Source organism: Psilocybe cubensis, chromosome 1 (genome assembly GCF_017499595.1).
Source record: "Psilocybe cubensis strain MGC-MH-2018 chromosome 1, whole genome shotgun sequence".
NCBI classification, from domain to species: domain Eukaryota; kingdom Fungi; phylum Basidiomycota; class Agaricomycetes; order Agaricales; family Agrocybaceae; genus Psilocybe; species Psilocybe cubensis.
In genome coordinates, this window is record NC_062999.1 from 692414 (window position 1) to 714554 (window position 22141).

The following is a 22141-nucleotide window of genomic DNA, read 5'->3' on the forward strand; positions in this document are numbered from 1 at the left end:
CATTTACATGCTATTGTTCTGCAATCTATCATTTGCATGCCATTATTCTGCAATCTGACACAACAATTTCCCTTATTCCTACTATTTATTTCAAACATATGAAATATTAAAGGTCTAGTTATTGATTCTAGACATGGTTTATAGGTCGAGAACAAATTAAGTCTTGGTAAATTTACCATATTCTATGAGATGACGAGCGCTAGAATCTGAATTAGAGCTTTATTGGCTATAATAGCAAATATAAGCATCATCCTCTCGCAATAATGTTGTGATTTTTATGGAATTTGAAATCCTTCATTTGAAATTAAATGGACAATAGTAGGTGGTCGTACATTGTTTGATTCTTTCAATACAATCTGTAATATTTGAGTAGAGTCTTTAGTTATTCATTGAAATCCTATAAAAGACAATGCTTTTAAGACAGAAAATTGTGCAACATGCCGCAAAAAAACCAGTTTAAGCCACTTCGTGAGTAAATGTTTAAGTTATAAGGGTGAACAATATTGACATGCCTGTAACTAGCGCCTATTGAGGACATTGCACCTCACATTTTTCTGTATTGGAAAATGCGCAAGCCCGACACTGAAGTAGTAAAATTACTTCAAGAAGAGCACATTGACAGAGCTATCTATGGCATTGGGTATGTATTCACCTTAAACTACACATAATATATATGCTAACTATTTTAGTCTAACTTCATACAAGGCCATACGTCGAAGATTAGGTTTGCTCTCTGCAAGACAACAAGGTCATACGGTGGAAAGCATCAAAGAAAGCATGGTTGCACTTAGAAAACGCTTTCCAAAGGCTGGTGCTCGTGATATGGGGTCCCTTTTATTTCATCATTATGGAATGCTTGTACCACGGTAAATGCTCATTATACCTATATATTGCTTTTAATGACAATCAAAATAGCGATTTAATTGTTGTCTACTTCCGAGTATATGAGCCAGAGCTTATTCGAGAACGCAAAGCACGTCGTCTGCGTCGTAGGCGATTTTGGGCAGCTGGAGTCAATGATATAATTGCCGTTGATCAGCATGATAAGTGGAAACGGTTTGGGCTTGCCTTGCACAATGGAGGTGATCCATTTGACGGATATATTCATTGGTACAAGATTTGGTGGACAAATAGCAATCCAAAGTTAATTGCTTCTTATTATTTGAATGTTGTTGAGAAGAACAAGTGTAAGCTTTGTTCCAAACTGTTTGATAATTAATTCTAATTGTTATATTTTGCAGGCATTCCCCTTATTACTCAAAGCGATCCTGGATCTGAAAACTATGGGATTGCAAATGCCCAAACCACTCTGCGACATATGCACGACCCTAGGCTAATTGGTACAATTCAACATCGCTGGATGCGCAAGAAAAAGAACATAAAACCTGAAATATCCTGGTCTCAACTTCGCAGTCGCTTTACTCCAGGATTTGAAGATTTATTGGATTATGGAGTTAACAATGGTTTATATGACATAGGACGTCCTCTTGATCTGTAAGCTGGTTAAAATCTTAATTTCCATATCTTACTTATACCTTCTCAAAAGCCTTGTGTTTAGATATCTGTTTATTCCTTTTCTTCAAGTTGAGCTTGATGCATGGACAGATATGGTCAACAATACCCAAAAACGATCTGACCGAAATAAAATACTTCCACATGGCATTCCTCAACATATACATCTGTTTCCTGAAAGATATGGATGTTTGGACTTCAAGGTATTTGTTTGTAAATTTTTCTATAACCAGTATTAACAAATGCTGTAGATTCAGGTTAGCCAGGAAGCTATTGATGAAGTCAGACAAATATTTGCACCTCCAGAGGACCCAGTCTTTCAACTAGTCCCACCAGAGTTCAAGCACTATGCTGATATACTTTACCAAAGTATGGAAAGTCCAGTACTTACTTCGGAGAATATATGGGAGGTGTATTCTGAACTTCTCTATCGCTTTGAAAATCTTGACAATGCTGTGGACTTTATTGAAGAATGTCAAGTTTATATCGAGGCAATGGAGCTACAAGACAATGAAGACGATGAGAATTCTTTCAAGCCTCAAGGAAGAGATCTGTTTGGTGGGATAGACAATTCCAAAAGTGATGGAACCTATTACATGGGTGGGGTTAATAATGGTCATGGGCTAGGTATGCTTTACCAAAATATCTTTTCTTTATATCTGATTGTTTGCTAGATAACGAGCATTATAGGATACTTGATGCAATGGACGAGAATGATGGAGAGCTAGAAATTGATGAGGCTCAGTTTACAGATGATGAAAACGAGGAAGACGAGGGCGAGGATGTACTGATATAAAAAAAGTTACTATATATAATACTCTCAATTCAAGTCATAATTACTTGGTACAAACTACACTATACGGTCTATTATGTTTATATCAGCACAATACAGTACTATAAAGTCTTTCTATGAAAGAGAGTAGGCCTCTTGAAAGGTTATTCACGTTGCGTGCAATCAAAAGCAGCTATTTTACACCAAGTCCCACGGGCGCCACTAGCGGACCGCTCACGCCATTCATATTTTGACTCCTATCAAACTCCGACAGGGGTTAAAACGGCGCACAAGCTGCGCGGGAGCACCACATCCCTGCTTTTTTGCATGGATGTTCTTTATATGTGCACCACGTAGCGGAGAAATTGTGTATATATTGTATACTACGGTAGATGACCTGCTCTTATTAAATTCTAGCTATTTTTTTGACGGCACTAGGTGCACGGAGTCTTTGCTTGCCGAGAGTTTGCCAAGTGTGCACGGCTTGACAACCCGAGAATGTTTGGCAACGGCTTTTGAGGCTTGACAGTCTCGCTTTCCATACAAAGCCGCTGAGCGCAGTGAAGCGTGTGTTGCAGCTTGGCTCCCGGCATATATACATCTTCTCTTGGTGCCTCGGACTCGCAAGGTGCTGGTTCAGCGCCTTGAGCGAGCGGAAGGTCGCATAGCAGAGGCAACACTCCCAGGCTTGCCTATACTCGTTCCATGAGAGCTCTGTCGCTATGTGAATCACTGTCTCCGTGTGGGAGCCGGAGGGCCCGCATATCATGCGAGATGGGTCAGTGATGAGGTTGTGTCTGTCGTTTTCACGAACGAATCTGTCCACCTTCGCGCGGTTTATGCCCGATTTGCACGCGCCATTTTCAAGGTGGAGCATGAGGGCGGACTGTGAAACGAAGGCCGCTCCACACCCAAAGCCGGGACATTTTATGTCCTTTGCTTTATGAATAGAAGAATTAAGATGCTGCGATTGTCAATCAATTGAATGTGAAGCATTACACCATTAGAGAGCATACCGCGTTCAGGTTGCTAACAGACATAAACAACCTCTTGCATTCGACGCAATAAAGGTGTCTATGATGCTCAGATTGTCTGTAGTGTTCATGAAGGCCAACTTCATTTTCGAACACTCGATTACAGGTGTCGCAATAAATGTGGGACTGCCTAAAATGATCCCGGACGTCGATTTGGAGGTGCTCATCGCAATATTGGCAATAGTCATGATTCGGACTCTGGACCCAGTGTTCTTTGAGTCCCTTCCAGGTAGCAAAATCGATGTTGCAGTCGTGGCATATGTGGTGTCTTTGTGAGTTCGCACAATGGCGATGGTACGCGGACCAAGTGCTGAATTGCCTGTCGCAGCGTTCGCAGTCTGGGTATTCTTGCACTATATATGACATGGTTATGCTGCGTATGGACCTAGTATGTTTTGCTTGTGGAGGACGTTGTAAAAGGGAGGCAGTTATGATTTGATTGAAGTGAATGATGGTGCATTTCTTTTATACCCCAAATCGCATAATTAAAATCCCACGCTGGCCGGAAAGCGGACTTTGGTTTATTTGAGATTGATGACTCGAATTTTTTTTTCATTGGCTTGGCAACAGTAATAGGACGAGATAGGTTCTCGGCTTGCACGTTCGCATGCCTTTATCATCTTGGTTAAACGATAAGGATGGAATTTGAGATACCTTACTCCTAAAAAGCCAGGAACAAGCACTTCACTCCCGCTAATTTGCCAATGAGGGAAGAAAAGCGGATGGTTCACAGAACATTATCGTCGGGAGATTGATGGACACATGTGGACTCGGGTCAACGATAAGGCAATTTTAAAAATTATCAATGATAGCATTGGATATGCAGGCACAAAAATGTCCCAATCATATGTTGACTAAAGTTTTGAACCAAAGTTGACGAGCGCCTAATCTTAAAGCTTCCTGATCCGGAAGTTGAGTCCCTTCGGTACATTATTTAAATTTGCATTTCTTTGTGGAAGTCGAAGGCTTACTGATAAATGCTGATCCTACTTGTGGTATCAATGAATTACGATTTACCAAGGCTCCGACTTACCTGGGACGGTTCAACAGTACTTTGCGATATGTCTAGAGGAAACTTTGACTGGCCAAATTTTGAAGATCTAATAAATATAATTGTCATTCTGGCATATGTAATATTTGTACAATCTGATACAAACGGAGAAACTCGGGTATATAGTTGAGATAAGCATTGAAATAGGGAAATTGCTACAGGAGGTCGAGAACTAACCAGTATAATAAATAAGGAGCTTTAAATGACTTGAAAGGGACGTCTGATCAACGGAAATTGGACAACGACTCTGGCATACTAAGGAGAAAGATGGGAGGAACACTTGGACTTTTACAAATATAAAGCAAACATCAAAGTAGCATCTGCAAGCTGACATGTTTGTGCGACGATTGAGATACTCACATCTTGAGCCTATTCAATTGTCCCCATAAGTTATCCATCGCGGTTAGCATACTCTTGAACCTAGTTAGGCGGCACTTTGAAGCTTCGATGTGTTGAATCAAACCGCTAAGTGTTGGGAAGTGTTTATCGCATTTGGAGCCGCGGCATACATAAATCTTTTCCTTATGCGCGGCGCTTCCGAGATGTTGATTTAAAGCATAGAGAGAACGATACGTCCTACCGCAGAAGTAGCATTCGTACCCTTTGCCATTCCAAGCTTGATTTGTTGCGTAATATGTGACGATGCTCTCACCTTCCGAAGTCCCATCACTGGAATCACTGGCGACGAGCGATGCATCCGTAATGAGGTTGTCAGTATCGTATTGACATGCGTAATTGTCAATCATCTGTTGGTTGATTCCTGACCTACATCTCCCGTTTTCGAGGTGCAAGACCAGGGCTGAGTTTGAAACGAAGGCGCCTCTACATTTGGTAAATGGACATCTGATATCCCTCGGTTTGTGAGTGGATGAGTTAATATGCGCGATAAGATTTCCCGCTGAAATAAACGTTCTTTTACACCCAGGGCAGTATTTGTCACGGTGGGCTTCTGACGTTCGGCGGTGCTCGTGGAGGAAAAATTGGTTATGGAATGCTAAGCCGCACGGCTCGCAGATAAAGTGGTGATTTTCGTAGTGTTGCTTACTGTTGTCAACGTGTGAATTACAGAAACCGCAATACTCGTGCGATGGGCTCTCGACCCAGTGTTGCCGGAGATCGGCCCATGTGTTGAAAGGTGTGTTGCAGGGCCAGCAATTATGCATGCTTTAGTGTCACGTATAGTGCCTTTGGTTGTAGTAGTAGTAGGTGCTTTTATATGCACAAAATGTGGTATTGTGGTTTGAATTGATATCGCAGGACTTTGCTAGTAACAATTTACAGTTACGCGTACGTTATGTTAGTACAAACTCTGGACCAGTGTGTTTGGTGGGTGGACTGTATGATGGTCTATCGGACAGAAATATATCTGAAGTATTGTGGCAAGGGAAATGGGTTGTTGAAGGCAGCAGAATTAGGGTGTATACGTTGCAGGTGTGGTTGAGGAAGGAAAGAAAAAAACGGGGAAAGTCCGCCTTTTATACATTTCCAGATCCATCTTTTCACACGCCCAGCAAACGAAGGAACTGCCACCACTCGGTCATACCCAACCTTCTGTCCGAGTCCCGAGTTTCTGAAGTACAAGCCAAGAGGCCTTGGGATCTATGAATGTACGCCTGGATGAAAAGAGTTTAAATTTTCGTAAAGTGACTGGTTATAAGTTGAGGTAGCTGATTAGCGCCCGAACTTGGTGGATCCTTCCTATGCTGTTAACACGCGTCTATCAATTTACGTAGAGCCGGAAGATCCACATCCCAACTGTCCACACGTAATTAATTTAGAGAATCCAAGATGCATCCCGTCATAAAAAGAACCACCCTCATTGTTCTGGAATCATCCAGGTTCGCCGCGTCTCTCGGGCATGGGCATGTGCACTGCGGCAGAGATTTTTCTTTGTCTACGTATTCTTTTATGAGTCAAGACTGCTTAGATTGGCCGTGAAGTCCGAGTCACTTCACCGTGAGTCAGACGTTCCAAAATTCGCAAGATCTTCGGGCGAGTTGATTAAATGCTCCTTTGTTGAATGCAGTGAATAATAAAACACCCCCTCCGAGATCTCGTATCGCTGAGCGGGTCATACCTGAGAGGATTTTAAACGTGTGGGATGTTCAAGTACTAAGCTGAACGCTCAACATTGCAGGAAAGCATCAAAGTAATTTTCGATGAGATTGAAAAAAGGCATACTACAAGTACTGTGCACTGTAAAGTAAGTACTCTATTGCGTAATCTAGAGGCATCGCAAAATATGTAAGTGCAGAGTTAAAGGTGTCGCCTTCAGAGAACTGGCAAGGGAATAAAAAGAGGCAAACCACGGAAAAAATTTAGAATAACGAAGAGGCAGCCTGTCACATTGTGATTCTTCCGACCTGGCCTAACATGCTGTTCATCGCATTTTGGACAGACTTGAACCTCGCAACGCCACATTTGTTGCTCTCGACGTGTTGAACGAGCCCGCTGAGGGCGGGGAAGCGCATGCTGCAATCTGGACCACGGCAAATGTAAATCTTGTCTTTGTGCTTGGGACTAGCAAGGTGTTGGTTAAGAGAGAGAAGGCTGTGGTGGACTTTGTGGCACAGAACGCATTCGTATCCACATCCGTTCCAAGAGCGTTCCGTGGCAATGTACGTAATATCGCCAACGGAGGATCCACCAGTGATCATGCGAGAGGGGTCCGTGATGACGTTGTTCGTATCGTATTCACGGACATAGCGGTTGATAATTGTTTGATTAATGCCCGATTTGCATCCACCATTCTCGAGGTGAAGAACCAACGCAGAGTTCGAGACAAAGGTGGCACCGCATTTGAATGGACATATCACATCCTTCGTGCGATGGATGGACGAGTTGAGATGCTGCCAATGGTTTCAGTGAGTCATATTACAATCCCCGTTGAAAGAAAAACATACTGCGTTGAGGTTGTTTGGTGACATGAAAAGCCTTCTGCAACTACCACAGTACATATCGCGGTGTCGCTCCGACTGTCGAAGGTGCTCGTGTAGACCAAATTCACTCCTAAAAACTCGACGGCAGGGACCACAGTAATGGTGGCATTCTTCGTAGTGGTCCAGGATGTGGCCAACGTGTTCATTGCAGTATTGGCAGTAGTCATGCCTGGGGCTCTGAACCCAGTGTTCCTTCAAAGCATTCCAATCGTAGAAGTAGTCACCACAGTCGCAGTAGTGCATTTTCCACCGCAAGGCAAAAGAGAGCAAGAGAAGACTAAGAGGAGAGAAAGAGATGTTGGACGCGCGTTAAAAAGGAGCCTGGATTGGAGTGGCTTTGAAAGCCTCGGTGTGCCTATGATTTGAATCCTGACGTTGGAATATCTAACAGTGATTGTTGCCAACCCAAAAGAGAAGAGAAGGGACGATACGATGAATATGGTCAAGAGAAATAGGGGGCAAATCTTGTCACAGAATCATCCTTATATACAGCTTAATTAATTGCCAATCACATCTTTATGGTATTAAACAAAACACAAATGAGTACCTCATTATCCGATGAAAATAAATCATCGTTGAATAAAAACAACTAGACAATAGATGTTTAGTATCTTTGTTGATCCTTGGGTATCGTCCAGGAGATCGGCCATTTCTTTGCTTCCCATGACTTCCTTATATACTCCGGAGGTTCTCCAACAAACTTTGGAAGTACCCTGTACGACAGCGCAAACAGATCTGCTGCATAGTCTGACGCCATAGCATCTGGCCAGATCCCAACAGTCAAACAAACGTCTTCAGTCAACTGCCAGAGTTTATAAAAGGTTTCCCAATCCTGGATCAATTGCTCGGGGACAGAGTCAGAGTTCTCTGGAGGATGGTATTTCTCTGCGTACTCCAATCGTGAGCCAACATACAGCGAATCTTCAAAATCGTGAATAGCAAAGATCGATTCCAAATTCGGTCGGCCTCGTTGTACTGAACGGGTTCCATCCTGCCAATAGGAATATTTCCATTTTAATCCAGGAAGAAGCTCCCAGGGAACCGGTTTGATTGATCCTACTGAGATATGTTTTAGATTCGGAAACAAAACATCGTCGTGGTCGTGGAATTGGTCATCCAAACAGAACACTCTTAACAGGTCGTGCAATGGCGAGAGCTGTATATGGGAGTCGTCTGGACAGAGATGAAAAGAAAAAGATGTCACTGCGGGAAGACCTTTGGCAAGCATGACAAGGTCGTCGACCGAGATACACTCTTCATTAAGAGAGAGTTTGGTAATAGTGCAACCAGAACGGCAAACAAAATCCAGGAAAACTAGTGTTGGAAAAGGGGGAGAATGTTGAACGCGAAAAGTAGTCAAGCTTGGGAGTGTAGTGGTCCTGAGAAAGGTCGAAACGATCTCACCGCTACCAGGTCTTCTATATGGATCGAAGGTATCCAAGTAGAGGTCTCGTAAGTTTGCACAGTGTAAGGATCGGGATTCCACGGGTCTGTTATGATTATCTTGAGAATGAAACTCCATAAAAATATGGAGTTTGACAATTTTAGGAGCTAGAGCAAGTACTTGCAAGATTTCGTCGAGATATAAACAATATGCAACAAGTTCCGTAAGATTGTTCCAGTCCATGACAATGCGGTCCAGCTTGATATATGCGATGGTTAGAACGAGTGGTGCTGCCGTCCCGAAATTCAAGAGAGGTGTTATGTTATATAAGTTCTCATCACATTCGACAATCAATGTTTTTAGAACAGTTGGTGAATCAATGGGGTGCACCACAGAGATATGAGAAAGTACGGAGGGCATTAGGTCTGATAGTCTCAGGTAATGACAACGATGAAGGACCTGAGAGACAGTGTCCGCTAGAGGGATGAGAAGTTCAGAGGTTTTCGTCTCGAAATATTCGAAGTCTTCACGGAGAAAGATTGAAAGAGAAAGACGTCCGGAACGACCAAGCCACTCGATGGCAAGCTGAACCATCTCCTCTGTCGTCGTGGAGTGCAGTCTGAACGTAAGAGAGTTCCACAGACGTGGCCAATCCCATGCAATCATGCGCCATCGTTGACATACAGCCCCGAGAGGAAGAACGTCCTTGGGCTGGACACAAGGATGGTTGAATATTGTGGCCTCCGAGTCGAGTGGCTCGATGTAGAACTGAAAAATATGAGCCAGCACTTCGACGGGTGCTCGATCAGTCACATTTCTGGGCCTTCCCTGGTGAAGCTGGGGCGAGGGTGTACCTTCAGGCAGTGGAATAGGTAATGTGGACATGCGAAGGGGAACGTGAAAGTGAATATGCGTAATACGGTGAACCTTTGTGGCATTTGTCACTTTCATTTTTTCGTGTCAGTTTTAACCTCCGCCCGAACTCTTTTTTTGGCGGAGCCGTGTAGTAGTCGAGAGCTAACAAGACCCATGCCTATTCTACCTATTCCACTGCCTGAATGTACACCCTTGCCCCAGCTTCACCAGGGAAAGTCCAGAAATGTGACAGATCAAACACCCGTCCAAGTGCGGGCTCATATTTTTCAGTTCTACATCGAGCCACTCGACTCGGGGGCCACAATATTCAACCATCCTTGTGTCCAGCCCAAGGACGTTCTTCCTCTCGGGGCTGTATGTCAACGATGGCGCATGATTGCATGGGATTGGCCACGTCTGTGGAACTCTCTTACGTTCAGACTGCACCCCACGACGACAGCGGAGATGGTCCAGCTTGCAATCGAGTGGCTTGGTCGTTCCGGAACTCTTTCTCTTTCAATCTTTCTCCGCGACGCTTCGATTGAACAGTTCTCATAATAGAAGCAGATTCAGACTATGATTCACGTTGACATTACAACCAATACTACAGATGATGCATACTACCATTTACAATTTTGCGAGCTTGTCCAAAGGCGGCCTACCTCGAGGATGCGTCGCCTTTGGCTTGTTTCCGAGTATCTTTTCAATCTTTTCCATTATCTCAGGTGTGAGCTTGGGGAGAACTTCAAGAGCTTTCAGATTATCAATGATTTGCTGAGGCTTGGATGCTCCGAGAATCACAGTCGACGTGTTCGGGTTCTTGGCCACCCATGCCAGAGCCAGCGCAGTAGCCGTCGTATTGAACTCTGGGCATTTTGTTAACACGGCATAAATAACGAAAGCCGCGGTTTAGTACCTTCTTTGGCCAACTTTGAGAGCTCGCGAACTTTGCGGATCTTTTCTTGACCCTCTTTACGTTGCAGACTCTTGACAGTGCTCTGCATAAAGGAGTGGGTAGCAAAACGCGACCCTTCCGGTATACCATCGTTGTACTAATATTTTGAGTCTCAGCTGTTAGTTGGAATATAAAACACTCACCTTTCCGGTTAGCAGACCACCAGCAAGAGCCGACCATACTGTCGTCCCCGTGCCGTATTTTTTATAGATTGGGCTGCAGAAATTTAACATCAGCGTATGTGCAGTAGCGAATCCACAGGTGCGTACTCGTATTCACCCTCAGGGCGCTCCCGATGGAACATACTAAAGGGTGTTATTCAAGGTCAGGACTGCATTATTCGAGCTCACTTGTGTTCGCACTGCTCCGCAATCGGTCCAATCAAGCCAAATTTACTCGCTACGTCTGTGATATAAAACATTGTGAGCAAACACGCCTGAAAAGAATTTAAAATAACATACGATGTGCCTCCTCAATCTCGCGGGCGCTCCACTCTGATGTTGCCCAATAGAATGCCTGTAGGTACTCAGAATCTATGGAATAAATGATAGCAATTTAACTCACCCATCCTTGTTCTATCACGTAGTTGAAAGCGCGAACCACCTCCTCCATGGGCACTTGATTAGGTCTGTATGAGCATACCTGGAACTCGATAGAATACAAACATAGTACCAGTGTTATCTGGACGATGAGCAAAGATAACATCGACATAGTCCATTTGAAGTCGTTCGAGGCATTCCTTAGTTCCTTCGATGATACTGTTACAATTAGCGTGAAAGCCTTAGAAGCCGCAACGAGCTACACTCACTGTTTCCTGCTCAACCCAGTGTCATTCGGGCTTCCATACCTAACGCCCCAGTAGACTTTTGTTGTGATAATGAGATCACTTCGTCGGTATCCCAATTCTTTAATGACCCGGCCACTGAGAAACAATCAGACATATAATCATCACAGTGACACGGAGCTCGTACATCTCGATTTCAGATTGTCCTTGCGAGTACACTTCAGCAGTGTCAATCATGTTGATTCCGTGCTCAAAGGCCGTTTTGACTATTTCCTGTGACTGTATATCAGCATCACGAACGCGTAGATAGCCGAACTAAGTACCTTTACCGGGTCGCCAACAACGGTGCCTCCCAGAGTCAGCCCTGTATCATTTGCAGTTAGAATACATGATAGCTTGTACAATCCAACCAAATACCAACATCCTCCAAGTGAGAATAACGGAACTCTCAATCCACTTGGTCCCAAACGGCGAAATGGCATGCCATTTGTTTTGTATTCCTTCGAAGGCTGCGTCTTCGCTGTCATGACTTCGTTAATACTGTTGAATGTGAAAGGCGATTGAAGTTGGGAGTCGAACAACAGGGGCTGAAGCTTGAAGTGGTACTTTATGGCCTTGCCTGATTGCCGGTTGTGGGCACGGGTCGGGTATTCGAGTCTCCGTGACCGAGACCGACTCATCAATTTTTTTCTGTGGAAGATAGCCAATAAACGAGTCGTCTACGATAGATAGTTATCACATCTACGGAAGACCAAAACGCATGACTATGTCTGAACGCGTAACAACTTGTAAGAGACATAAATTGCTTTGCGCGTCTGCAACTTTGCCACATCGCTATAATTAACGCCAAGACCCCTATCAACAAAATTCGCATTCTGTTGGAAGTCAGATTCGCCATTGATCACATGAAGATTGATATGTGTACCGCAAAGGCTGCTCATCTTTCTTCATCATCTACGATTATCTGTCTTTCTACAACCTTTGCGAATTACGATAACAATGGCGACACCTCTGCAAGATTGGCCAGTCCAACGCGAGTATGACCCTAAGGGAATGCCCTTTCGGCGCCTTGGACCGAGTGGCCTTCGTGTTCCAGTTTTCTCTTTTGGCGGATGTAAGTTATCATTTCTACAACTCCCTTGTCATCTATTGATTAAATGTTCTGCGGTAAAGGGTTGACCTTGGGAGGAAGTCTTGACAAAGATGCCACCAAGGTATAGTCAGTTTTTCAATTGAATCAAGACAAAATTCATGAGGATTGGTTATGTTCAGGAACTTATCAAAACAGCCTTTGAAGCCGGGATCAACATGTTCGACACGTCTGAAAATTATGCGAACGGAAAATGCGAGGAAGTCTTGTACGCCCTTGTTCGTAATTTCAAAGGTTATATGCGAAACTTACCCATAATCGAAGGGGATATTCCATCAGGGAGCTGGGTCTACGTCGGTCGGACCTCGTCATCTCCACCAAGCTTTTCTGGGGCGTCGGGCGAAAGAGCCCCAACGACGGAGGCCTCACCCGCAAACAGTGAGCAATTCTCACGAGAACATCAAAGAAGCTAAATTAAAATCAATACGAGCATCATTGAGGGAACGCGGGAATCCCTTGCCAGATTGCGTCTGACCTATGTCGACATCATTTTTGCTCACAGGCCTGATCCACACGGTGTGTATTTATGCTGCACTTTCTCCCGCGCCGGTTGCATTGATATTTCGCCTTTATAAAGTTTCGATGGAAGAAACGGTCCGAGCATTTAACTATGTGATTGAACAAGGCTGGGTGAGTTTGCACCGGCATGGTTTATAGGATTGCGACCGCTAAATCGTCACAGGCATTCTACTGGGGCACATCAGAATGGGGTGCTCGTGAAATCGAAGAAGCGCACCGTATGTTTCGGTCTAATTTCTGTATAAATCTCTAATCCCTATTCCCGAAGACATTGCTGCTAAACTGCACCTCATCGGCCCAATCGCTGAGCAATGCCAGCACAAGTACGTCCTATAGAATGCTGCTGTGATACTTTCTTACTTTTGACTTCAGCATGTTAACTCGTGAACGTCCGGAGAAGGAATACGCGTAATTAACCCTGCGTTATATTCTATATTTCTTTTAATGAAAATTTTATAGGGCGCTCTACAAGAAATACCACATGAGCACCACAGTATTCTCACCATTGCAGTTCGGTGTCCTCACAGGAAAGGTCCGCAGTTTTCTGGCGTTATTTCCACAAGTTCTTAACCACCACTACATAGTATCTTGACGGGATCCCTGCCGACTCTCGCTTGTCAACTAGTGCACACGAGCTTGACTGGCTTTTCAAGGAACTCGAAAGCCCCCAAGGAAAGCAGAACATGCTCAAAGTCAAAGAACTGATGAAGTTCGCTCAAGAAGGTACGTTATTGCCTACTGCACAGAAACAGCCCTAATCAAACTATTCAATAGAACTTCAAACTAACCTAGCCACACTTGCACTTGCATGGGTAGCCAGAAATCCGAACACAGCGACCGTCATCCTTGGAGCTTCGAAGTCTAGCCAGATTACAGACAACATTAAGGCTCTCGAGCTTATCCCCAAACTGACGCCCGAGGTTCTGCACAAACTCGATAAGATTTTGGACAATGCGCCTGAGGCTTTAGTACGTCTATCCTACTGACTTGTGTACTTTTTTTACCATCCTGACGTATCCACTCAGCCTTCGTACGGAAGGCCCTTGCTGGATAGATTTGGTCGAATCTGATTCCTTATGACCGCAAATCCCTTGCAAATAACAGGACAATGCTCAAGCATCTTTAGAATTTGTGGACATATAGAATCAAATTTTAGTTTCCCTACGCAGACAAATTTGTCGGCAAACATTTGTCAGTAAGCTTAGTTCCAGGGATGCTGACCGGGACCCTGAACGGCTATTTGGTTCTATTTGCTGATATGGACTCTTTGACGTATGCCTTTTCTGCGTGTCATAAAGGATACCCGTGTTCGTTTGCAAATACACTGTGATCTACAAGGCCCGTCGCTGTACTGATGAACGGAGACTCGGAATGCGTGCATCGCTTTTTGTCAATCATACTTCAACTGATGACTGCACAAACTGACAGTGTATACTTCCCAAAATTCACATCATCATTTCAGCGATTCCATCCAATGTCATGTTCCCTGTGTTCCAGAACCCGGGGAGACTTAATTGTACAAAACCTCGACTTTTGGAAAGCGCCTTGGGAGCTCCAGGTATCAGCTGACAAAGACCCATGCGGCGAAAGCTGCCGAACGTCTTGCGAATGGCGTGACGGCGGCCTCCCATTTGGCAATCATTTGCGTAATCGGCCCCTAAATAACTCATCCACGCCGTTATCGATTCATTTTTAGCTATCTGTCCTTCCTTTGTCCATGGATGGTCTAATGGCTCCCCTTGTGCGCAACGTCCAAATATATGACGTGCATCATACTTATAAATCCTCTTTAAAATTCGACTGAATCGCTTTTCCTTTCTGCCTGGCTTCCCACAGAATCATCTTGCAACTACTAACCATCTACTGCGATGTCCGTTCTTCAATCATGGCCCGTAGAACGCGAGTTCGATCCCAAGAACATGCCCTTCCGTCGCTTGGGGCCTAGCGGTCTGCGCGTTCCAGTTTTTTCTCTGGGAGGATGTACGTGATTAAGAAGGAAAAGAATCTTATTCATTTACTGAATCGAGATTTATCAGGGCTGACTCTAGGAGGCACCATTAAGGGAGATCCAGTGAAGGTATATGGCGCTATTTCATCAGATAATGAGATGGAATTGATGTAGATGGACAGGAAATTATGAAAGTTGCCTTTGAGAATGGGATCAATATGTTCGATACTGCCGAGGCGTACGCAGGCGGCAAGTCGGAGGAAGAGATGCGAGTGCTATTAAAATGACTATCGATGTCGCAAATAGCTGATTTTAAACTATAGGGGACGGGTCATTCGGGAGCTGGGGCTTCGTCGCACTGACTTGGTCATCACAACTAAGATTTTCTGGGGCCCTCGTCACGGTCCCAACGATCAGGGTCTATCTCGCAAGCAGTAAGTCGGAAGACCAAAATCATGAAAAAACGTGTTAATTGACGTATTCGTTTGTTTGTAGTATTATTGAGGGCACCCAGGAGTCTCTTGCTCGTCTGGGCCTCGATTATGTGGATGTCATCTTCGCGCATAGGCATGATCAAAACGGTGGGTCATTGAACGTCACGCTAACTTAATGAGACTCATTGAATACAAACAGTTTCTATGGAGGAAATTGTTCGTGCATTCAACTATGTCATCGAAAAGGGATGGGTAAGCAAACGATAAGCACTGATGTCTTGATTTTTTATCTCATCTTTTATACAAGGCTCTTTATTGGGGAACTTCGGAATGGACTGCACGAGAAATCGAAGAGGCTCATCGTCAGTCTTCATTCATAACGACTATAAAAATAGCGCTAACGATTATATTCATTATTTAGATGTTGCCAACAAGTTGAACCTTATTGCTCCAGTGGCCGAGCAATGCAAGCACCAGTTCGTTCTGCATTTTCCCTCGTGCATTTTCTAAACTTAACTTTATTGCCTACAGCATGTTCCACCGCGACCGGCCAGAGAAAGAATACGGGTGAATAGTCACCTCTAAATAATTTACGGTCAGAAAACTGAATAGTTCAATAGCCCTCTGTACAAGAAATACCACATGGGTACCACGACTTGGTCTTCACTTGCCGGTGGACTACTGACCGGGAAGGTAAGCACGCTATCTCAAATTGAGGCCTTAAGAAGCGAGTTTCATGCCCTCACGAATTTTAGTATAACGATGGCATTCCCAAAGACTCCCGATTCGATACCCATAGCAACTTCTTGAAAGAGGATTTGAAGAGATACGAAAGCCCAGAAGGTAAAGAACAGATCAGAAAAGTGAAGGAATTGACAAAATTGGCGGAGGAAAGTAAGTGGTTGGATTATCTCCGACTTGTCAAGATCGGTGAGAACTGATGTTTACAAATCTCAGAACTTTCGACTTCCGTCGCAACGCTTGCTCTTGCGTGGGTGGCAAAAAACACAAACACTTCGACGGTCATCCTTGGTGCCACGAAACCCGAGCAAATTTTAGAAAATCTTAAAGCAATCGACGTTATTCCCAAGTTGACACCTGAGATCATGAGAGAAATTGAAGAAATCCTTGCCAACGCACCTGATGCCGCTGTATGTTCATTCAGTCCGATTTTTGGGGATACTGAGAGCAATATTCTGATTGTTAATTTCAGCCAACTTTCGGGAGACCCCTCTTGGACCGGTTTGGTAGAGTCTAACGTATTCGTGGAGATATACAGACGGACAGGACTGTCGTCACCTCTTTGATCTCGAATGCCTGTCGTAAATGTGTCAGAACCTTTGTTAACCCAGAAAATCAAGTCAAAATAAAGACTATCATAATACACCGGGTGACTCGCTGTTGAGGAAAGACCACTTGACCATGAGTAAAATCCCCTCCGGTAAACTATCTTGTCTCCTTGACGTTTCTGACATTCTTTCCAAAGTCACATCTCTCGGAATTTGCCGGTCGGCCATCGAAAAGATGGAAAAGTTTTTCACGGTTTTGCTAATAAACGTTACCGTTTGCCGCTATTAAACTTCCCTCACACAGTTGGAAGAACTTGTGCCACAGGCTTGGCTATCCACTCCGAGTGCATATGTACTATCGCTTGTTTCTTATATCTAACCTGTTCCTCCTCAGGAGATCCTGAATCTAAACCATGCCAGATTCAATTACCCTTGCGGTTGGTTCGTGCCCTTCCCAAAGCAGCTGTGTTTTCCCCATTACTTTGTTTCCAAAGAAAGTTCAGCAAGATGTCATCTATCTCCCTATCTTCCGCCCTTGTTGAAGTATGGGCCCTCGACAATATCATGACATTGAAATCCGACTCTGAACTGGCTCACCGCTCGTGGAGCGTGCCCAAATCCGAACCATGCGTGCTCATCAATACCAACTCCTTTTCGGAGCTGAGGCGATCAGTCTATCTGGGATATCTCTTTTCATTTGCTGCTGTGCATAGCATCAAAATATCTATCCTCCGGCCGAGTGCGTTGACGTCTAGGTGCTGTCTGTACCTGGTATGGACTGTCTCCATGTGTAAGGCTGATTGGCCTGCCCCGATACCTAACATACTCTATGAACCAGAAATTTTATCCCCCTGATTCTGATATACTATTCTGGCCTACCTATCCTACGCTATATCATGCTCTGCTTGCTACTATATGCTTCCTCAACCGCAAGGCGTATTTCACTGTCTTCGCCTCTTCTTCGCGAAGCGAACCTCGCGTCCGCCGGTCACAACCATCGGAGCAAAACTCAAAGTAAGATAAAAATACCAGTGATAGCGGAATTTCAGCGGACTATGCTCTTATAATCTGGCATCCGTATCACAACCACGGCGACTGATATTGTGGGTTTTTTTAATAGCCTGCGGGCGCGTCATTTCCCACCAAGACCGACTTGATAAAGGATGTTTCCACTAGGAGAGGGGAAATGGACGCTACGTTCTAAGTGAAAACTGCTCTTTGTTCAATTGTCGATCCAAACACCAACAAAAATGGCGGACAAAGGCTGTGGAGGCCCGAGTCCATGTTTGAACAATGTTTGTCACTTCCCTCTTTGACATTTCGAAAAGCAAATCTTATGACCAATTTCTTGTTGACATTATAGCAGAAGCGTACCTGAACGATTTAGAGGGCCTTCCGATCTATCCATCGTGCTCCAATTTGCCGTCACTATTTCGCCATTGAACAATTTCTGGGGTCCCATCGGAATGTTCCTTTAGCTCGCATTGTTTTGGGTGTTAGGCTGTTAGCAAAAGTGGATGTCGGAATTCAGGCTCTGAAACCTCATGGAGTTTGTCTCTTACCACCTTCTATTTCTTGGATCGCATTACAAGGTGGCTAAAATGCGGACAGGTATTTTTGGATATCGATTCCTAGACTTGAAAGCATGGTAACATTTTTCTGGTCATTTTAGTGTTCTCTGCCGACTGCTCTTGCGTGGCCGAATCAAATGCTATTAAACAAATGGGATATTTGGTCTATGCTAGAAATATTCTGCAAAGTGAAACATGATTCCCATAAGCTCTGGAGTTTTCTGTGTGCGGCCTTCTCCCCGAAAATTCTACTTACCTTCTTAAACATGATGTGTCAGGCCACAGACCCTTAAGGATTGGGCGTGTGCAACCTGTCTCCCTGTTCTTTTTCGACATGGGAAAAAGAACAGAGTTCTCTACACCATGTTTTTCCAATTGAATCCGTCTGGGGAAACCATGAAATCCACGAATACATTGACGCGGGTTTTTGCCTTCTGATGCAGACATATACGTTTATCTATTTCTCCAACAGGATAACGGTGGACGCCTAATACCTTGGCCGACGAAAGCAGATCCTTGTCCAGTGACTGGCATGCCATGAATTGAGTATGAGGTGATGCATTTTGTCACCTTGATGCACATTTTCAATTGGGCGCGTCCCTCACGCGGACTCGGACTTCTCACAGTGCATGGCAAACTAAATCTAAGCGCCTCTTTTGGTCGTCGCCAATGTCTGTAAAACGGACATCTGTTACGGCTCATCCGCCAGAAACTGTACGCGTTTAAACTGGGGTGCTCTTGGCAATGATTTCGCTATAGTCAGATCTGTCTAATTTTTTTCCTTCGTTTTCGTCATGCTGACCCTTTACTTTGGAAAAGCCCACAGGATCGGATTACCAAGCGGGCGACCTAAACGCCATTTAACTGCATATGTATTGCAATTGCTTGATTGTGAGTAGGGTAGTTTGTGTTGATATTTCCCTTAGTTTCTATTTGGTTTCTGTCACCAACGCGTTAAACTTTATTCCTGGGAACTCTGGAACATCACTGGACACCCACCTAAATTGAGTTACTGACCAATCTATTCGTAGAATAACGTTAGTATCACCACTATATTATCATAATGCATATTATGAAGGAGTGGAATCACCATGAAATTTATAACATAGTAGGCAAGGTTGATTGACCACTTGAAGCGCTTTTAAGTTGAAGAGGTCGGACAACCATTTATTCCTGAAGAATCCCTAGTATGGAATAAAGATTAATTAATAACTAGTTAATCTAATGTGGCTTTACTCTCTTCTTCTGTAATCAGCTCTAGATAACCTCAGCCTTGGATCTTGCTTGAGTTCTTATACTTTGCACGAAACTCGTCAAAGTCTTCGCCCAATGGCAGCGAGTCAGTCACGTGATGACCTGCCCTGATGAGAATCGCTTGACACGTACAGTAGGTTATTGGACTGCATCTCGTAGCCAGGACTCCTGAAGAAATTTAAACTGTTAAACCATGGTATGTCGCGTAGATTTTATATGAAATACTATTAAACGATGTACTAAAACTTTTCTCAGGTTGTTTTAGCAGCATCAATATGCACCAAGGGTGGTAAAGGTGCGTACTGTTCGATCCAGTAACATAAACGAGAAAGGTTTACCACAATGAATCTCTTTTTCGAAACACGTAGCCGTTATCTCGCGCCAGTTCCGCGATATGACACGGACGAGGATTGAATCTCTCCTCGCCTCCTTCCCTAAACTCATACCTACGAATACCCAACACACCTCCGTCGAGACCGCCGAGGTCAGATATGTATACCAGCCTCTGGAGGACCTGTACATTCTCCTCATCACAAACAAAGCATCGAACATCTTACAGGACATCGATACTCTGCATCTTTTTGCCCGCGTTGTCTCTGACATGTGCCGCAGCGCGGACGAGCGGGAGATCCTCAAAAATTCGTTCGAGCTCCTGGGAGCATTCGACGAGATCGTCACACTTGGATACAGAGAACAGGTCAACCTCATGCAGGTCAGGAGTGTGTTGGAGATGGAGAGTCACGAGGAAAAGATCCAGGAAATTATCGCCAGGGTGAGCTTTTCCGTTTGGCTGTCGCTGCCATGATCTAATCGTGCATCATTCGCCGACGTCCATTCCAGAACAAAGAGGCGGAAGCCAAGGAGGAGCTCAAGCGTCGTGCCAAACAGCTGGAGATGCAGCGACGCGAGCAGCAACGCCGTGCCGCTGGAGGAGGAGGAGGCGGAAGCAGCTACCTTGGAGGAGGCCCGACAGGGTACTCGTCCATTCCTCGTTACGAGACCCCCGAAGTATCTGCTCCGTCTATCTCCCGTACGAATAATACATCGTCTTCTACCCCCACCCGTGCTCCTGCTTTTAAGGGCAGCGGCATGAAACTTGGTTCTAAAAAAACAAAACAGGCCGAGTTGCTGGACGCTCTGGGGGGTGACGTTTTGGCGTCGACTGGGTTGGCTGAGCAGGCGCAGGCACCAGCTACACCTGCACAAGAAACTCATGTCGTTCAGAAAGTCAGTGGCAGAGGCAGTCTTCCTGAAGTTGAAGCCCAAAGGTCAGTAACCCTCCAGTTTATTCATTGCCGGATAAGCGATTGACTCTGATTTATTTTCGTTTTATTTAAAGCGTGCACATCATCATCAAAGAACAAATCTCGCTATCGCTACTTAGAGATGGAGGTGTTCAATCGATGGAACTCAAGGGAGATATGAATCTACAAGTAACGGATCCGGCCAATGCACATATCAAGATCAACTTGGCGAATGTGTCAACAGATTTCGGCGGGTCTGCGTTGCAATTTAAGCAGCATCCAAATGTTGCCAAATTTACTCCAGGACAACCTCGTGTCGTGGCCTTGAAAGATAGCGCGAAAGCCTTCCCTGTGGGACATAGCCTTGCTGTCCTCAAGTGGCGATACGCCGGTACAGACGAAAGCAATGTTCCTCTGTCGAGTACGTTTTTTCTCAATGTCTTTCATCAGCATCTTGGCTGAATCGTCTCTAGTCAACTGTTGGCCATCTCCTTCCAATGACGGCACATGTGAAGTCAGTATTGAGTATGAACTGGAGAATGAGCATGTTACATTATACGATGTTGTCATCTCTATACCCCTCCCGTAAGTTTCTTTTCTACGACCTTGTCATTCGCCATAAGCAGCTAATGCTTCTAATTACATCTAGTGATGGCTCTTACCCCACCGTCTCGTCACATACCGCGGAATGGTCTCTCGATCCTTCCTCTCACTCTCTTGCCTGGTCGATCCCCATCGTATCACCCTCGGATGATTCCAAATCGGGCTCGCTGATATTTAATGTTGGCGGCGTCGACGTAGGCGCGTTCTTCCCCGTGGAAGTTAGTTTCATTGGGCAGGGAAGTTTGGCAGGCGTCGCTGTTGCGTCGGTTGAGAGGACCAACGGCGATGGATCGCCAGACTTTTCGGTAGACGCGTTCGTCACTGCAGACGAGTATTTGGTTGTTTAGGCGTCCAAGCTCATGGTAGACGTCACTCACGCTGGCTTGTACAAACAGGAATATATCATTTCTTTTGCTTTCTATCTTTCCTTGTCTGCAAGTGGTTGCATTCTTTCCCTTTCCTGCCGTTGTTTTGTTTCCATCTCGGTCCCGATGGCTTTTTATGAAGTGTTGAATGTTCCCTCCGTTCACTCGCCATTTTATGGACTTCATACGAAGTATATGGGGCCCACGTTTCGGCCGTTCCTGTCATTATGAGCTTTTCACGGTGGCATTGATTGACAATGACAGGCACAGTAGATGAAGCCACGATATGTCCATTCCCACCTTACCTCATTGCAAAGTTTAGACGACGTGAATGCGATCTATACCACTTAACGACTCTACTGGCATGAGCGCGAATATTATCGGCTCCTTGTGAGCTTATTTGCCAGGTCATTAGTCGGACAGTCAGGAGAAGAAATGGTTAGATATACTTTGATGCAGTAGGGGACTGGACCTTCAT

General features: G+C 44.7%; 8 protein-coding genes across 8 annotated transcripts; 4 read left to right on the top strand and 4 right to left on the bottom strand.

Moving 5' to 3' along the window:
• Nucleotides 1-566: 566 nt before the first annotated feature.
• On the top strand, nucleotides 567-2308 carry JR316_0000194 (uncharacterized protein; the record flags this gene model as incomplete). The annotated part of the gene is made up of 7 exons (XM_047886009.1): nucleotides 567-640; nucleotides 690-866; nucleotides 916-1187; nucleotides 1242-1494; nucleotides 1547-1715; nucleotides 1764-2139; nucleotides 2187-2308. 7 exons carry the CDS (start codon nucleotides 567-569, stop codon nucleotides 2306-2308), a joined length of 1443 nt encoding a protein of 480 aa, XP_047753755.1.
• A 40-nt stretch (nucleotides 2309-2348) lies between these two features.
• On the bottom strand, nucleotides 2349-3161 carry JR316_0000195 (uncharacterized protein; the record flags this gene model as incomplete). Its single annotated transcript, XM_047886010.1, has 2 exons — nucleotides 2349-2376; nucleotides 2812-3161. 2 exons carry the CDS (start codon nucleotides 3159-3161, stop codon nucleotides 2349-2351), a joined length of 378 nt encoding a protein of 125 aa, XP_047753756.1.
• A 3550-nt stretch (nucleotides 3162-6711) lies between these two features.
• JR316_0000196 (uncharacterized protein) lies at nucleotides 6712-7551 on the bottom strand (the record flags this gene model as incomplete). Its single annotated transcript, XM_047886011.1, has 2 exons — nucleotides 6712-7218; nucleotides 7273-7551. 2 exons carry the CDS (start codon nucleotides 7549-7551, stop codon nucleotides 6712-6714), a joined length of 786 nt encoding a protein of 261 aa, XP_047753757.1.
• A 361-nt stretch (nucleotides 7552-7912) lies between these two features.
• Nucleotides 7913-9577, bottom strand: JR316_0000197 (uncharacterized protein; the record flags this gene model as incomplete). The annotated part of the gene is made up of 1 exon (XM_047886012.1): nucleotides 7913-9577. The coding sequence occupies one exon, from the start codon at nucleotides 9575-9577 to the stop codon at nucleotides 7913-7915; it is 1665 nt and encodes a 554-aa protein (XP_047753758.1).
• A 597-nt stretch (nucleotides 9578-10174) lies between these two features.
• Nucleotides 10175-11966, bottom strand: JR316_0000198 (Putative voltage-gated potassium channel subunit beta; the record flags this gene model as incomplete). Its single annotated transcript, XM_047886013.1, has 12 exons — nucleotides 10175-10413; nucleotides 10464-10599; nucleotides 10646-10718; nucleotides 10772-10807; nucleotides 10853-10907; nucleotides 10964-11018; nucleotides 11067-11119; nucleotides 11175-11260; nucleotides 11311-11424; nucleotides 11474-11559; nucleotides 11610-11650; nucleotides 11708-11966. 12 exons carry the CDS (start codon nucleotides 11964-11966, stop codon nucleotides 10175-10177), a joined length of 1233 nt encoding a protein of 410 aa, XP_047753759.1.
• A 319-nt stretch (nucleotides 11967-12285) lies between these two features.
• JR316_0000199 (Putative voltage-gated potassium channel subunit beta) lies at nucleotides 12286-14025 on the top strand (the record flags this gene model as incomplete). The annotated part of the gene is made up of 13 exons (XM_047886014.1): nucleotides 12286-12400; nucleotides 12460-12500; nucleotides 12559-12644; nucleotides 12701-12814; nucleotides 12939-12952; nucleotides 13014-13066; nucleotides 13119-13173; nucleotides 13224-13278; nucleotides 13328-13363; nucleotides 13415-13487; nucleotides 13540-13678; nucleotides 13730-13923; nucleotides 13981-14025. The coding sequence occupies 13 exons, from the start codon at nucleotides 12286-12288 to the stop codon at nucleotides 14023-14025; spliced, it is 1020 nt and encodes a 339-aa protein (XP_047753760.1).
• A 798-nt stretch (nucleotides 14026-14823) lies between these two features.
• Nucleotides 14824-16595, top strand: JR316_0000200 (Putative voltage-gated potassium channel subunit beta; the record flags this gene model as incomplete). Its single annotated transcript, XM_047886015.1, has 13 exons — nucleotides 14824-14935; nucleotides 14992-15032; nucleotides 15086-15175; nucleotides 15210-15337; nucleotides 15399-15484; nucleotides 15537-15589; nucleotides 15645-15699; nucleotides 15759-15813; nucleotides 15869-15904; nucleotides 15958-16030; nucleotides 16093-16231; nucleotides 16295-16488; nucleotides 16551-16595. The coding sequence occupies 13 exons, from the start codon at nucleotides 14824-14826 to the stop codon at nucleotides 16593-16595; spliced, it is 1107 nt and encodes a 368-aa protein (XP_047753761.1).
• Nucleotides 16596-19644: 3049 nt separating this feature from the next.
• On the top strand, nucleotides 19645-21645 carry JR316_0000201 (Coatomer subunit delta; the record flags this gene model as incomplete). The annotated part of the gene is made up of 7 exons (XM_047886016.1): nucleotides 19645-19647; nucleotides 19707-19746; nucleotides 19820-20223; nucleotides 20292-20719; nucleotides 20791-21116; nucleotides 21169-21280; nucleotides 21345-21645. 7 exons carry the CDS (start codon nucleotides 19645-19647, stop codon nucleotides 21643-21645), a joined length of 1614 nt encoding a protein of 537 aa, XP_047753762.1.
• Between the last annotated feature and the right edge of the window lie 496 nt (nucleotides 21646-22141).